This window comes from Camellia sinensis, chromosome 14 (genome assembly GCF_055761805.1).
Source record: "Camellia sinensis isolate YWXY chromosome 14, ASM5576180v1, whole genome shotgun sequence".
Taxonomy (NCBI): Eukaryota; Viridiplantae; Streptophyta; class Magnoliopsida; order Ericales; family Theaceae; genus Camellia; species Camellia sinensis.
Genome location: NC_138974.1, coordinates 132,941,285 through 132,958,075, shown reverse-complemented (window position 1 = coordinate 132,958,075; position 16,791 = coordinate 132,941,285). Strand labels below are relative to the sequence as shown.

Genomic DNA, 16,791 nt, shown 5'->3' with positions numbered 1-16,791 from the left:
GAGATATTATTATACTTTGGTAGACTAATCTTGGAACCTAGCGTTTCAAATTGTGATTACTGAATAGAATATTAATATTAAAAATTGAGTTGATCAAATATTAATAAATTAATATTTTTTTTTAATTTTTATTTATTTATTTATTTTTATGAATAATCTACTTAGTAGAACGTATAAGATGAATATTTTGGATTATAAAGGACAAAACTCTCTGAGCCAAAAATACGTCTTCTCAACACTCAACTAGAATCTATTTCTTAAATAAAGTGAGTGTTTGAAAAGTTATTATTTTAGTTTTTGACTTTTTTAGTAGATTAAAATTTTTGTGTTTGGGAAGATAATTAGATTTTTTTGTAGTTGGATATGATGTTTGTAAGAAAAAAAGTAAAATGATTATAGGTTTATATGACATTTTGTCTTATTGACTGTTTTAACCTATTTTTGTGGATTTTTAGCTCATAAAGCCAAACAAAAACTCTTGCCAAACACTCCTAAAATATGTGACATACTAAGCCTTATCAATGGGCCACGTGTAGCCTGAAACTTAAAGCCCAGGCCCATGGTTTTCACTACTCAATGGGCTAGGCTTGGGCCGACCTATATTTCTTGGGCTTAAAAATATTTGTTTATGGGCATTAGGTTGAGATTAACCTATATGGGCTTAATTTAGATTTTGTTATGGGCTTTTAAAAAATAATAATAAAATTCAATACAAATAAAAAAAAATTACAATACAAAATTTTAAAATGCACCACAACAATCAGATTTGCATATTAAATCATGAAAAAAAAAAAGTACTTTATTTACTGACATACATAATTACTTCCATTATGATTATGTTATTAAATTGTGTGGGTCTTTAATTTTGTGAAAATATTACCGGAAAATATTTACTGACATGCTACTTAATTAGTTTCCCAATTAATAATTTTATTATTTTACTAAAAATGCATAGTAGAGTAAAAGAGAAAGAAAAAACTATTCATTATTGGAAAATTCAATTCATAGATAAATTTTATATAAAAATAATGTTACCATCAAATTTGTTTTAATCTTATTTGAAAGTGAAAGATTCATATTGAACAAAATTCATATATATGAAAGTTTATATAAATGGATTTAGGGGCCCTTATTATCAACCTAAGCCTAGTCAAAACTTATTAATGATGTCTTAATTTAATTTAAGGAGTTTTGTTACTTGGAGCCTTGTTTGTCATCTACTATATAATCCATCTTTTTATCTTTTTTCCATCACATCACCTCTCTACTTTTCTGCATATTTTTTCGTAAAAAGACAAAAAGTGCACTTTTTTAATACACCCCAAACCAACCCTTGATAAAAAAAAACTTAGCATACTTGTATATAATACATGGGAGTATGTGGAACATATAATATATAATTAATTTAAACATTATTAAACAATATTCTTAAGATACTCGTTAATCAAATTCTAATTTAAATATTTAATAAATTAAAAATGCTTCACTTTTTCTTCTGTTTTATTTTTATGGAGCGAGTTTTCGTTCTCTCAGCTCCTTCAAAAAAACAAAAAAATTCAAGAAATCGGGCGTTGGAGTGGGAGCGAGAGCTAATCTGGTAAGCGTTCTCTTCCATGGCTTCTTCGTTTATATTCTTTGAATTTCTTTCTTCCTAGCGTTGCGATAAAGTAGACCAAGAACACTAACATTTCTTCTTTTCTTTTCTTTTTCTAAATATTTTTTTCCTCTTAAACCCTAGCATTCTGTTTTCTAGGGTTTTGCAATAGTTGACTAACCGTAACTCGTCCCCCCTTTTGCAGGTTTATTCACTGGTTTATTGTGTTTTACATCCTGGGCTTGATTCAATATGAGGTATCTTCGACTTTTCTTCTTCATTTTATCTGTTTCAAGTTGTTTTGAACATGATGTCCTAATTTTCCCCAAACCCAAAACATGTTCAAGTTTTTTTTTTTTTTTAAACAAAACCCACAACCTTATTCTTCTTTAATTTTCACTTATTATAGATCTGATCTGATTTTGTGATAATCACTTCTTATTTGCAATGTAATTAGGTTACCAATTAGCATTTTGGTTGCAAATCTCGTATTTACGACTGAAAGGACGCTTAATATGCAAACATAGTTTGAAGTTATTGAGGGCATTGGGGGTGGAGTATTACAGTTGAATAAACTAACGACTTGTGTCTGGCTTTAGAACTTAAAAAAGACAATTTATACATTTTTCTATCAATAGCTATATTTTAGATTCACGATTCCATTTGCAACTGATTAAGAACCATTTGGTGTGGTTTTGGAATTTAAGTTGGTTTGGTTGCCATACTTGAAAAACCCAGAGAGATTTTCTATCTTCTTTTGCCATCAAAATCTGTTTGCCCATTCATCCAGTGAAATTCAGCAAACCTGTACTTTTCGTGAAGGACAATGTTAATGACCACCAAATGTGTCGTCATTAGTTTTGATGTACTTGTGAAAAGTGTATGGAAATTCCTTTAAGAATATGTGGTTTGATTTGGAATTCTGATTATTTTCTCATTATCTCCACTGTAAATGACAATCATAGGGCTGTTAGCATAACCTTTTTCTGGAAATTTGTTGTTTGATGTGAAAATGGCATTGTTTTACAAGGTAATTTATGGTAAGTACAGAAAAGGAAAAAAAAAAAAAGAAAAAGAAAAAAAAAGAAGTTGTTTTCGAATAAATGTACGACCATAACAAGGATATATTACTGTACTTGGGACGCTCTATTATGTTTTGAATGAGAATTGTGTTACCTTTGTTACTGTATCATTTTTCTATGATTAACTTGGGTGCAAGTTACTAATTGCATTTTGTTTTTTTGCAGTCGTCCAATGGATGAGGATGCCACTGTAAGTTGTCCTGCTTATTATTATTATTTGCAATTTCATTCCTTAGGTGATTACTCGTCTTATTTACAGTTATTTTCCTAGTAGTAGTTATGTTTTCATCTTTCTTTATGCTTGCAATGTATCAATACTCCTTTTTTTTTTTTTTCAATTGAGAATAGTCATTTCTTTCTTTATCAATCGAACCATTGCTATGATGAAATCTTCCATTGATTATAGAATTATAAGATGTTTTATTCTTATAAACAAAATTCAAGATAATTTTGCTAGTTTTGTTCATTTTACTCTATTTGTTTGTCACTTATTTAGAGTAGTCTTTACTATTCTTTTTATCTTTTTGGTTGCCATTGAAAAAATGAGGCAGTGTGCCACTTTTATTCCCCCATATTCAAATTGTTCGTCAAAAATATACTCGATTTATAACTTTGTTGTTGCCTCATTTTGCATTTTTGCAAGCACTTGCTCCCCCAACTCCATCTCATTGGGTCACAAAGCTTGATATTTGGATATATGTTGTGTTTGCGTTTTTTAGGAAGATGTTTCTGTCATCCCCTTCTTTGTACTTTCTGTTTTCCACGTTTTTAGGGAACCCAGTGTGTGCTCAACTAGGTTTGAGTTGAAGGTCAATTTTAACTAGGCCTGCAGCATGATTTTGCCAAAGTATATGGTTTATATTGCCTTTGATTTGATGAATTATTGACTAAATAATACTTGATTTGTTTATAGAAAAAAATGAAAAAGAGGGATGGGGTGTCAATGTATGTTTTATTGTGAAGTGTGTATTGAATGTGTTTTCTGATTAAATTTTTTATTTGCCGGAAGCAATTTGTTTTTAATTACTGTAATATTTTTTTGCACGGGGAGGGCTATATATATATATATATATGTATAATTTGACATATTCATCATTTTTCATCTTCCTGCTAAAATAGACTTTTTAAGTTATTGTTTACATTTTTTATTTGCTGTAGTTTCTGCCTCCATGCTCCTTTTATAATATAAAATTCGTTGAAACTGTCTGTGACAGGTCAAAAATGAGGAAGAGGAATTCAGCACTGGGCCTCTTTCTGTTCTGATGATGAGTGTTAAAAACAACACACAGGTAATGCATAATTTTCATCCCTGTAAATTGAGGATAATGTTGTTGTACCCATGAAATTTTGATAGAAGGGTCATAGTCTTTAAATGGCTAAAAGCGGTTGTCCTCGTGGCATGTTGAATTTGAAAAAAAAAATTGTTTATCCTCTAGTTCTGTCCCTGGAGTTCTCATTTATCTAGACATGGGTTGTGAAACCCCGAGGTAATTGTTTATGTATTAATTTGCTTACTTCTCACAACTGGATTTATGGTGCATTTGTTTATTGATTATATATCCTTGACGCTTTTGCACCAATCAGGTGCTTATTAACTGCAGGAACAACAAAAAGCTTCTGGGCCGCGTGAGAGCATTTGATCGGCACTGCAACATGGTCCTAGAAAATGTTAGAGAGATGTGGACAGAAGTGAGTTCTATGTCATTAAGAACTATTATATTTTTATTTTTGTTTGTTAATGTTGTATTGTCAACCGCCATACAAGTTGCACATCTCAAATTTGTGTGTTTGTCAGGTACCAAAGACTGGGAAAGGCAAGAAGAAGGCCCAACCAGTTAATAAAGATCGGTTCATTAGCAAGATGTTCCTTCGAGGAGATTCAGTGATTATTGTCCTTAGAAACCCTAAGTGAGAGGTCTCCTTCACTTCACTATGGTTTTCATTGATCAAGTAGAACAATTTTTAGAATTCAAATTTTGTTGGATCCATGTTCTGAGAGATCTCTTTTATGTGATATTTTGTTGTAATAGTAGTATAAATACTTGCGCGATTCTTCTTTAGTTTTTATAGGAGAACTTTGTTTTGTATTTGTCGTGTGTTCAGTGGTCATACCCCAATGGTGTTCAGTGGTCATACCCCAATGGTGCCTCTATAGTTTATTTATATAAAAAAGGTTAGATATATTCTGTAGAAGACTAGAACATGCATTCTGATGACAGTATCTTGGACGGTTCCAAAATAAGTACATATTTTGATTGGTATACAAGTTAGCATTCTCTGTATTCTGAATTGTATATGCTCATAGAGCTCAATCTTGTCTGTCCATTTACGCTGTGTTTGGTTGGGGGATTTGGGAAGGGAAATGGAAAGAGAAATGGAAATGAAAGGAAAAGGAGAAAGAATTAATAGAATTCTAAATCCCAACTATGTTTGGTTGTGTTGGTTATAAAATAGAATTGATGTCCTAAAAGGTATCCTATTTCTTTATTTATTTCTCACCCCCTTTCTTTTCCCATATATTTTTTATTATAACCAAACATAAATAGGATTACATTTCTCATTCCTTTTCTAAATCCCACCTCAAAAACTCCAACCAAACACAGCATTAAGGAGAAGGACGAAGTGTTGGGCAACTATGGTTTGTAGACCACCTATTAGGAGTAACTGTTACTACTTGACTTGATATTTTGAAGTTGAAGCTACATTTCCGTTTAAAAAAAAAAAAAGAAGAAGTCGAAGCTATATTTTGAACTTGTAACAGTGGTGGTTATTATAAATAACTTGTTTGATGCAGGTATGTGCAGGCGGGCATGTGGAGATGTAGAACAGGATTCTGGAGTTTTTTGGAGAGTGTCAGTTCCCTTTGTAGTCTCAATTTCTGGCCTTATGTATAAGTCATTATTATATATGCTTTTTCTTTTCTTTATTTTTTTGAGGAAATTATTATATTTACTTGAACCAAGGTTGTTGGTATGACTTGATGAGATTTGTTTTTGTTTCCGGCTTCCCTACTGTTAAGTTCTCCTGATGCTTCTAACTATTTGGATTTTTTTTTCTTTTATATAGCAAACACCTAAATTTATTTTTCATAGAGTGCTTAGCCTCCATTCATGTTTTCAGATTTTTGTTCTAGTCAAGGATTAAAGAAGCCATATTGAATGAATTGTTGTTAAATTGGAGAATATGCATTCTGTTAACTGACTTTTTTTTATTTATTTATTTTTTAATTGGAAACTCTAAAATCGAAAGCTGTTTTTAAATTTCTTTGATATACGTTCTTCTGAGTTTAGAATATAAAGAGGTCTATGAAATTGATTTGTTGCTTTCTGGGAGCTGGAGTACTAAATGGGGCACCAATTGCAAGTACTAAAAAGTATCTCTCTCCATAACAATGGGGCTAGGAATCTGAGATGTAGAATTATGCTTCGGCACTGCTGGACAGAAATTGGAGATCTAGAATTTTGAATTCCCTCTTTATTTAGTGGTGTACCAACTTGAGTACGTGTGGATTTGAATTTTAGGGTTGTTGGGTGTGTCGTCAACCAGCAATCAGTCATTGGCCCTATTTCGTTGTGTTTTTTCTTTAGCTAAATGCATCTCTGTCCTAGCATTTAAATAATCAATTTTTTTTAAAAAAAAAATTATTTTAATTATTTTTACTTAATAAGCTATAAATAAAAGTTAAATTAAACAATTTGCCACAAATTTTCAAATTAGAATAAGTTATAGTTATCCCTAGAAGTTGTATCAAACAACTTCATTATGGATGTAGTTTAATAACGGCCTCTCATTTTAAAATAAAACATTCATAACAATGCCTTCATAATAATGGCTTCTCACTTTTGAAAACTTATTTGTAGAGAATTTTTTTCAAAATTTTTTGAGAAAACACAAACCAAATAAGGCCATTATTTTTGTAATGTTTTTTTGTATGCATTTTATGTACCAATGGAGTTTTTCACATAACCCACCAAATTAGCTCTCAGGCCTCGTTTGGGAACAGACTAATTTAGTAATTTTTTAATTATTTGGTTAAAGGAAAATAAGTGAGAGCACTAATTAGTGCTACCACTAATGATGTGGCAGTGGTCCCACCATGAAGATTTGAAATTTTGGCCTTGGTGTTGTATTTTTTTTTATTTTATTGAGTGTCATGTCATTAGTGGTCTTTTTAGAGCTCCAAAATTAGTGGTCTCTATCATTGTTTGTTTGGCTAAAATATGAACTAAAAAAAACTAGTATGTTTGGAATGACTTTTTAATTTTTTACGAAAAGATGTGCAAAAAGTAGAGAGAAGAGAATCTTTGACTTTTTGGTATGAATTGTTGGTTTTTAATTTTTTTAGTGACTTTTTGACTTTTTGATTAAAAAAGCCACTTGCCAAACGAGGCCTTAATGTTAAAAATCACATTATTATCACATCATCATTAAGCTGCTTCTGTGCTTATACAAACCAGCTGAAACAAAGCAACAATGCGACAATTTTGCTTAAGAGAGAGGGAGTAGATTTTATTTTTGCTCGTTGGGTGCTCAGTTTTTCGTGTTCTACTTTGCTCTTTTATCTTTTCTTGAATATTGAAAGCCAATACAATTAATGCAACAAGAATTACAAATATTTTCTAGAATATTCAAAGCCAACATAAGTAAATTTAATTTAATTTGACTGTTTTGCAAGGAGAAAAGGTCTTAAATACAAAAAAGCAATATAATTAATGCAACAAGTACTATAGATCACATATAAACAGAAGATAGGGTAGAAATTATTCTTGCAAGCGAAACTTGCTATCTAAAAAGTATAACAAAGCATTTAAATGATATTTTTTTTCTCATCTGGTTTTTTTTTTCTTATCTGATTCCAAATATGACAATAAAATATAAGGATGAGACAAAAAATGCTAAGGGAGACCGCTCAAAACTATTCAATGGAGAAAAACGTGGGGCTTAATCTTACTGCAATTGTCGCCCCTTTTTTGTATCAATCACAAGGATTTGGAATTTATATTTGCTCGAAAATATTCATTTTCTTCTACTTTTGTCACTCAAAATTGTACTTCATCCTTAATGTGAGGACATGGTGGTAGAGGTGGTGGCACCACCGTCTTCTTTGTGGTCACCAAAGATGCGTTGCCTGAAATCTGAGACCATTAGGGGAAGACCCTTGCGAAGAGACACCTTGGGCTCCCAACCCAGAAGATCTTTGGCCCTTGTGATATCAGGTTTTCTCTTATGTGGATCATCCTCTGTGTTAGGCTTGAATTCTATTTTTGCATTCGGGTCAATTGTCTCTTGGACCACCTGCACCAACATAATAATATGGTGTTTAGAGCTCTATGTCATGGCATTGATTTTTCTAAGTCAACCGTGCAATCTTAGGATTGATTTGGGATGTCCTAAAAAAGTGCACTTTTTGTCTTTTTATGAAAAGATGTATAGAAAAGTAGAGAGGTAATGTGATGGAAAAAAAATAAAAAGATAAAAAGATGGATTATATAGTTCATGCCAAACCAACCCTTAAATGCTTTGACACCCAAGTCAGCCTACTTGAAAGAGAACTAAAAAATATTTACACATACAAGAAATGCTTTGACACCCAAATATTTACACATACAAGCAATGCTGCGACACCCACCAGGTTTGCACCCAAGTAAGCCTAGTTGGAAAAGAGCTAGAAAATATTTACACTTTCTAGAGAGACAAGCTCGTGGAGAATGCTTTGATTATCCACTTGGATGATTTGAACAAATCAGGCCTCTCTCCTTTCTACAGGCTACAAGGAACATTCTATAAATGTAGGAGCAGAGAGGATTCTAGATCCTTCCTACATATTCTCAAATGTCTTATTTTAAAAGATACACTTCTAGAATTATGTACAAGTTCTACCATTCTCTTAAATGTTCAAAGAAATTCTAGATTCTTCTATTAGCCTCAAGTTTTATAACCTATCCCTATAGACTTTGGTGAGAGGTGACATCTAGCTCAATTTTCCGTATTCCCCAGTATGAATTCATATATGGGAAATTCTTCTTTGTATCTTCTTTTTGTATTTTTGTTTTAAAACAAATTTTCCATCGCAGTCACAATCATTATCGTTTAGATTTTTGTATAACACGGTTCATTCATGTTTCTAATATCCAGCTAAAGTAAATAAAAAATTTTAAAAAATAAAAGCAACTTTCTTGACAGAGGAAGCAAATATCTCGTGTGATATGTCACACCTCACACACTTCCTAACAATTTACAACTTGTTTTTTTCTATCTTTCCTTTATTTTTATATTTATTTTTTTTTTTTTTGGGGGGGGGGGGGGGGGAGTTGCATCACAATCACACTTCAGAGAATTCTGTATTTTTTTTCAAAATTTAGATAATTTAATCCAGTGAAGTTCTTATTTCCTCCCAAAAACATATTATAACAGATAAATGGATAAAACAAATTTAATTTAATGGAAATAGAGATGTGAATAAGGAAAGGCGAGCACACCCAGAGACCCTTTAGTAAAAAAAATACTGATAATATACCCTACCTGAGCAAGTTCGAGCATGGTAAATTCACCGGGGTTTCCAAGATTGAAAGGTCCTACATGTTCTCCTTCCATTAGCCGCATCAGACCTTCCACCTTCCAAATCAAACACAAAAAATCAACCAGAGATATCATCGGGAAATGGTATCAATATCAAGTACATATTATGTCAAAATTAAAATATTTCAACCTCAGATCTATGAAATATATAATATACTCACAATTACATAGGTTAATGGTCCCGTTTGGTGTAGCTGTTAAAATAGCTTATAGATTATGACTTTAATCAGAAGTTGTTAATCTGTTTGGTGTAACTGTTAGATTATAGATTTAAGTTGCTGAGTAGTATTTATTAAATAAGCTGTGAAATATCTTTTTCAATTAATTTTTATTTTTTGTTTGTCTACATTTCTCATAAAAAAATAATAATAATAATCTATATTCCATTTGCGTCTTTTTCTATTTTTAAAAAAATAAAAAATATAAAAATTTATGAGTATAACTATAAATTAACATGTACACAGCAAAAACTGATAATCAGAAGTAAGGGATGAGCAGCTTCTCAGAATTAGCTTTTTTGAGTTAAAATAAGCTATTAAAATCAGAAACTGTTTGAAATAAGTTTAACCAAACAGTCCAAAATAACTTTTTCAAAACAAAAAGCTATAAGTTAGCTTTGAAAAGCTGAAATAAACACCCCTAATAGATAGTAATTACTACCCACCATAACAGTTTGAAAAGTCCATTTTATCTTATTTGCAACTTTGAATCTATGCAGCTAATTTTTATTTATTCATTTACAAGTTGCTTTCAATAATGCCAGTTTTGGGGATTATAATAAAATTTGGGGGTAAAATACATTTGCAAAGGTGGGGGGAATGATCCAAATGTTGGCAATTCACTCAAATGTACAGAAAGAAACCAGTTAAACAAATCAAAGAATGTAAAAAAAGAAAAAAAGTAGATATATAAAACATTATTTTGTCCTGTCGAAGTTTGAAAACCCAAATTCAAAATAAAAATTTTTTATTCATGAAAATCCAAGAAACAAAAATAAAAAATCATACCAAATCAGAAACATATTGGAAACTCCTCGTCTGCTTCCCATCACCATACACCGTCAACGGCTCCTTCCTTAGGGCCTGCGCAGTCATAGCCATAACAATTACTTGTCTTTCTTTTTAATCAGTCTAAGCCTCCGTTTGGGAAGTGGGTTGGCTTTTTGGCTTTTTGGCTTTTTTGGCTATTTTAGCCTGGGCTAAAAAGCTTGGTTTGGGAAGGGCTTTTTGGCTTTTTGGCTTTTTTAACTTTTTTTGTGAGAGAAGAATGTAATGATTATGGGTTGGATGTGATGTTTTGTTTGTTATGGCTAAAATAGCCTATTTTGTTTTTTGTGGCTAAAATAGCCAAAAAAACCTGAAAAAGCCCTTGCCAAACGGAGGCTAAGATAAATTACCAATATCATTAGAATGACATAAAGTCAATACATTAAACTAATAAGGTTGTAGGAATTTTTTAGCAAACCCATTAGTCCCACAGTGTGTTTGGTTCGAGTTTTCTGGATTAAGTTTTTTAAAATTTAAATTTTTTTATTTTTGTGTTTTTTTGTTTTTAATGAATATTTTTAAAATTTTAAACATTTTTTTTACTTTTTTGGATGCCCCTTACTTAGATATATCTAAAAAGTAAAAAATTTGTAAAAAAATATTTAAAAAAATTAATAAATACATAAAAATACAAAAAATATACTGAATTATTATATTTTTGATAATTAGTGAATTTGTGAAATATTTTTTTACAAATTTTTTACTTTTTAGGTGTATTTATATTAGGTGTGTCTAAAAAATAAAAAAAAAATTACTTAAAATATTAAAAAAATTCAATAAAAACAAAAAAAAATAAAAAATAAGAAAGTAGAATTTTCTAAAAAGTGTTTTTGAAAAAATAGAACCAAGCAAGCTATTTTTACAATTACTTATCATCACAATTCATATCTAATCTCACATTACAAAGTAGCCATATCTAACTTTTACCCATTATGTTTGGTCTAGTTTTTAGAATATAACTATATTTTTTCAGAGTGGAAACCATTTTTGAAATTTCAAAAATGTCCTTTTACACCGTGTTTGTTGGAAAATTTGGAGATGAATTTGAAAAGAGAATGAAAAAAAAGTGCATGAAACTAGATAAAATATAACTATATTTTATTTACATTTCACGTATTTTTTTTATTTTCCTTTCCAAATCCCTTCTCAAATTTTCCTACCAAACACAACATTAATATTTATTTTTATCAAATCAGAGAGGGAGTAGGCAACCAACCTGAGCATAACTATATTTTTTCAGAGTGGAAACCATTTTTGAAATTTCAAAAATGTCCTTTTACACCGTGTTTGTTGGAAAATTTGGAGATAAATTTGAAAAGAGAACGAAAAAAAAGTGCATGAAACTAGATAAAATATAACTATATTTTATTTACATTTCACGTATTTTTTTTATTTTCTTTTCCAAATCCCTTCTCAAATCTTCCTACCAAACACAACATTAATATTTATTTTTATCAAATCAGAGAGGGAGTAGGCAACCAACCTGAGCAACAAAGTTACTAACAACACGACCGTCATCAATGCACATCCTTGGCCCATATGTGTTGAATATCCTTGCAATCCTCACCTGTACACATTCATGCATTCCTTGTTCATTCACTCGTCAATAAATACAAAAAAAATACCAAACACATAAATAATTAGGTATGCATGGTAAGTAGTAGTATTTACCTGCCTTAATTGTTTAATAATAGTAATAAGTTTTAGGGCAAATTATAAATACACCCTTGAATTTTTCTTAAAATACAAATCCCTAAGGCCCCGTTTGTTTCGCTGGATATAAAATGGAGGATATATAATATGATGTGGGATTTAGTCAGGATATATAATGAATAGGATATAGGTATTGGATAGCATATCCCCCAAGTCATGTTTGTTGACTTAATATGCCTCTGTTTGGCAAGATGGTTTTCAGGCTTTTTTGGCTATTTTAGCCACAAAAAACAAAATAGGCTATTTTAGCCATAACAAACAAAACATCACATCCAACCCATAATCATTACATTCTTCTCTCACAAAAAAAGCCAAAAAAGCCAAAAAGCCAAAAAGCCCTTCCCAAACCAAGCTTTTTAGCCTAGGCTAAAATAGCCAAAAAAGCCAAAAAGCCAAAAAGCCAACCCACTTCCCAAACGGAGGCTATATAAGATTGGATATATGTTATGCATGTTTGTTTTACAAAATATATTGTGGGATATAACAAGTAATTTCCAAGATTGCCCTCTTAATACTATATTATATTAAATTAAATTAAATAATATTATATTATATTAAATTCAAAATTTATATTAACTTAAATTCAATAATATTATATTAAATTAAATTAAATAATATTATATTATATTAAATTCAAAATTTGTACTAAATTAAATAATATTATATTAAATTAAATTAAATTCAATAATATTTATATTAAATTAAATTCAATAATTATATTATATTAAATTAAATTAAATTCAATAATATTATATTATATTAAATTCAAAATTTGTATTAAATTATATTAAATTAAATTAAATTAAATTAAATAATATTATATTATATTATATTATATTAAATTCAATAATATTTATATTATATTATATTAAATTCAAAAAAATATATTAAATTATATTATGTTAGATAGACAAAAGGTTAAATTGGACTTTTTACATCATATCCCAACCAAGAGGATATGATATAATGGAGGGGGGTGGTATTGTATATCCTCCACTTTTGGGGGATATACAATCCCACCGGATATTATATCCCCTTCAAAAAAAAATTGCAAACATGGGATATATGGACCCCACCGGATATAATATCCAATCCCAATCTTCATATCTCCAAAATCAAACAGGGCCTTAAGGTTCGTTTAAGATGTAAGTTGATTTTTTGACTTTTTGAATTTTTAATTATTTTAGCCTGAGGTTAAAAAATCTCGTCTTGGACGTTTTTTTTGACTTTTGTAAGAAAAAAATATTAATGATTATAAATTGAATGTGATGTTTTGTCTTATTAAATTAAAAAATTTAATTTTTTTTTTTTTTTTTGAGACTAAATTAGCCAAAAGCCCCAAAAAATTTATGTCAAATGAGCTCTCAATGTAATTCTTAAAATTACATCACGTCTTCAACGTTTCCAATTTGATAACAATTAGTCATTTTATGAATAAATTATTAAGTTAATTAATAATTTTTAATAATATCATAAATATATTTTAATTAATAATTTAAATAATTTTATTATTATATAAGAGAGCCGTTTAAAAAAAATTATTATAAAAATTTCTTTAAAAAAATATTTATAATTTTTTAAATTATAAAAAATAATTCTATATTAAGGGATTGTTTGGGATGACCTAAATAAATGTACTTTTTGTCTTTTTACGAAAAGATATGTAAAAAAGTAAAGAGATGATGTGATAAAAAAAAGATAAAAAAATAAAAAAATATGTACATAGCCTCCGTTTGGAAAGTGGGTTGGCTTTTGGCTTTTTTTGGCTATTTGAGCCTGGGCTCAAAAACTTGGTTTGAAAAGAACTTTTTAGTTTTTTGGTTTTTTTGAATTTTTTGGTGAGAGAGAAGTGTAATGATTATGGATTAAATGTGATGTTTTGTCTGTTGTGACTCAAATAACTTATTCTGTCTTTTGTGGCTCAAAGAACTAAAAGAATTCAAATGAGCTCTTCCTAAACCACACCTTATCTAAGATAGCCAAACTTAGGCCAAGTTTGGGAAGACTAAAAAAGTGCACTTTTTGTCTTTTTGGACTAAAAAATTGAGGTTGAAAATATGGATGTTTGGGTTAACTTTTTGACTTTTTATTGAAAAATGTGTAATAAAAAATTGTAAAAATTGATTTGTAGAGAAAAATTTGAATTGGGAGTTGTGCAGCCGTAATTGTTGACTTTTGGTGAATAGTGTTAACTTTTTAGCTTTTTGAGTAACTTTTTGACTTTTTGGCTTATTTGGGACTTCCCAAACTTAGCCTTAACTTAATTAAAATCTTTATAAGAAGTTGTACTTGTAGTTTAAGTAACTTATAAAAAATAATAATAAAAATAAAAATAAAAAAACAAACCTCAACACCAGCACCTCGGTGGTAGTCCATAGTCAGAGTTTCGGCAGTACGCTTTCCTTCATCGTAACAACTTCGAACACCTGTCCTCGTCCAAACCCACCCACGTCAGTTTCAATTCAAGGACCACACACACACACACCACACAACAACTATAATCACCACGAACTCCGTCTCAGATCTGGGACTTCACGCTCGAAACGTGTGCCTCCGCGACTGCATTTTCAAATACACCCCTCTTTACAAATATACCCCCCAGATCCAAGTAAACCTCAACCGTCGGATTAGTGGTCCCACCCCTAATCACGGGAACTCATCCCATCCCTTTGACTATTCCACCTCCACCCCCGGACCGAGATCTAGGTCATATCCTAATCACAGTTCTCCACGTGGCTCAATTATTAAAAAGGGAATGGCTTCCTCACTCCGTATTGGAGGATACTGTTGCTCCGTAGTCCACACGTTCCGTTTAAATAATTTAAATTATTTAATATATAAAATTCGTTATGTATTATATATTTATAAAAAATTTACGTTAATTAAATATTAATAAATATGTGATTAAATTAATTTTTTATAAATAAATAAATAATAAAAATAAAAAATTTATAAAAATTTAATTTAATTACATAATTATCGATATCCGATCAATATAATTTTTTATAAATATAAAATATCCAATAAATTTGACCAATTAAACGATTTGAATTACCAGGACTTATAATGAGTTTTCACAAACCAACAGCAACTTCCAATCCAATTACGGACGGTAAGGAAACATTTCCTATTAAAAAACATACGAGCGTTAGATTTCTATCTACGGTGCATGTTAAGCGCCACGCTCATGCCGCTGCTAACTTCAGCATGTACGGACTCGCCGGCGAATGTTGTCATATACCAGCCAGCAAAAAATGGAAAATTTTCATGTATCTTTGTTGAAACTACTATCATTAATTGGTATTTTTTGCTCAAAAAAATTTACTGTAGGAAAAACCTGACCCACCGATTGGATTGACGTTGCCCCAGTAAGTCTCGACCTGAGGGTGCTGCAGGGGATCACCGTACACCTCACTGGTGCTCGTTAGCAAGAACCGTGCACCGACTCTCTTTGCCAGCCCAAGCATGTTTAGAGTCCCCACCACATTTGTCTTGTGAAAAACCCAGAATTAAGAAATTCCAAAAACAAAAATAGAAGAAAACAGATTCAGAAAGTAAAATTGATTTCATGATCAAGGATATGATAGTCTTGACAGGGTTGAACTTGTAATGAACAGGAGAGGCGGGACAAGCGAGGTGATAGATCTGATCCACCTCCAATAGAAGTGGCTCAACGACGTCGTGTCGGATGAGCTCGAACCTCGGGTTCCCAAAATGGTGCATCACGTTCTCTTTCCGACCCGTGAAGAAATTATCAACAACGATCACACTGTCTCCTCTCGCGATCAGACGGTCCACGAGGTGGCTACCCACGAACCCAGCCCCGCCCGTGACCACGATCCGCAAACCCTTCCTCTTCAGCCCCAACGGAACCTTCCCGCCCGAATTCATCGACCCGTACCCGCCATGGCCCTGGTAGAAGAACCGGTGGGTAAGCTGAGTTGACTCGGTGGGAAAGTGCGAGTCAGAGATCGGGGTGTAATCGTGGTTGTTAGAGGAGGAGGGGAGGAGAGAGAAGACAAGGGTGGCGATGGCAATGCCGACGAGGACGAAGACGAGTCGCTGCTCTCGAAGCATGTAACGAATCGGACGAATCACGGAGACCCATGGCTTGTGAGGCTTCGGCGAGTACGTGTCGGGTGTGGGTTGGGTCTCGTGACCCCTGTAGATCAACTCCGACCCCATCTCTCTCCTCTCTCTCTCTCTCTCTCAAGAAATGTATATGTTTGTATATATATAAATAGAGAAGGGTTGAATTGATGATTGGGGTTTGGAGAGAGAAAGTAATGGGTCTAAATTTAGGGGGCGGCAGTGGCGGTGGCTATTTGATCAACTTCTTCTTCTTCCCCGGCGAGTGATCGATGGTTGTGGTGCATTTGGGATTAATCTATCAAGAGTTTTGAGTTTAAATAGTGGCTTTGATTTGAATGATATTACGAAATTGTCCTTTGGTTCGGTTTGAAAAGTAAACGGTGGTGGCTACTATGAACAACCATGGTTGGTTATCATTTTCTAAAAATATTTTTAAGAAAATTTTATTTTTTTATTTTTTTATTTTTATTAAATTTTTTGTAATATTTTTAACAATTTTTTTAATTTTTAAACATACCTAACATAAATATATTTAAAAAGTAAAAGAAATTGAAAAAAATCTTTTAAAAATTCACTAAATACTAAAAATACAAAAAAAAAACAAGAATTTAGTACATTTTTTATATTTTTATGTATTTATTAATTTTTTAAAATATTTTTTCACAATTTTTTTACTTTTTAGATA

The 16,791-nt window shown here is 31.1% G+C and overlaps 2 protein-coding genes across 3 annotated transcripts; one reads left to right on the top strand and one right to left on the bottom strand.

The window, feature by feature from the left end:
- The first annotated feature begins 1,461 nt into the window (after positions 1 to 1,461).
- On the top strand, positions 1,462 to 5,765 carry LOC114283524 (uncharacterized). 2 transcript variants are annotated; one of them, XM_028226379.2, is made up of 7 exons: positions 1,462 to 1,597; positions 1,800 to 1,851; positions 2,842 to 2,866; positions 3,891 to 3,965; positions 4,261 to 4,365; positions 4,472 to 4,591; positions 5,471 to 5,765. In XM_028226379.2, the coding sequence occupies exons 2-6, from the start codon at positions 1,847 to 1,849 to the stop codon at positions 4,586 to 4,588; spliced, it is 327 nt and encodes a 108-aa protein (XP_028082180.1). In that variant the 5' UTR covers positions 1,462 to 1,597; positions 1,800 to 1,846; the 3' UTR covers positions 4,589 to 4,591; positions 5,471 to 5,765. The 2 variants fall into 2 exon arrangements, with proteins under 2 accessions (XP_028082180.1, XP_028082179.1); XM_028226378.2 differs by having other exon boundaries at positions 1,463 to 1,597; positions 4,472 to 4,584.
- Positions 5,766 to 7,362: 1,597 nt separating this feature from the next.
- LOC114283525 (UDP-glucuronic acid decarboxylase 2) lies at positions 7,363 to 16,386 on the bottom strand. Its single transcript, XM_082904262.1, has 7 exons — positions 15,597 to 16,386; positions 15,361 to 15,508; positions 14,361 to 14,440; positions 11,785 to 11,868; positions 10,263 to 10,337; positions 9,199 to 9,291; positions 7,363 to 7,971 (listed from the first exon to the last, which is right to left on the bottom strand). The coding sequence occupies exons 1-7, from the start codon at positions 16,197 to 16,199 to the stop codon at positions 7,735 to 7,737; spliced, it is 1,320 nt and encodes a 439-aa protein (XP_082760388.1). The 5' UTR covers positions 16,200 to 16,386; the 3' UTR covers positions 7,363 to 7,734.
- Positions 16,387 to 16,791: the final 405 nt, after the last annotated feature.

Excerpts from the sequence above, each read along its gene's own strand:
- LOC114283524 (XM_028226378.2), top strand. Across the intron at positions 2,867-3,890 it reads CAATGGATGAGGATGCCACT|GTCAAAAATGAGGAAGAGGA; the intron begins GTAAGTTGTCCT and ends TGTCTGTGACAG. Across the intron at positions 3,966-4,260 it reads GTGTTAAAAACAACACACAG|GTGCTTATTAACTGCAGGAA; the intron begins GTAATGCATAAT and ends TGCACCAATCAG.
- LOC114283525 (XM_082904262.1), bottom strand. The coding sequence starts at position 16,199 with ATGGGGTCGGAGTTGATCTACAGGGGTCACGAGACCCAACCCACACCC. Across the intron at positions 11,869-14,360 it reads ACCGAGGTGCTGGTGTTGAG|GTGAGGATTGCAAGGATATT; the intron begins GTTTGTTTTTTT and ends GAATGTGTACAG. Across the intron at positions 10,338-11,784 it reads TTAGTAACTTTGTTGCTCAG|GCCCTAAGGAAGGAGCCGTT; the intron begins GTTGGTTGCCTA and ends ATGACTGCGCAG.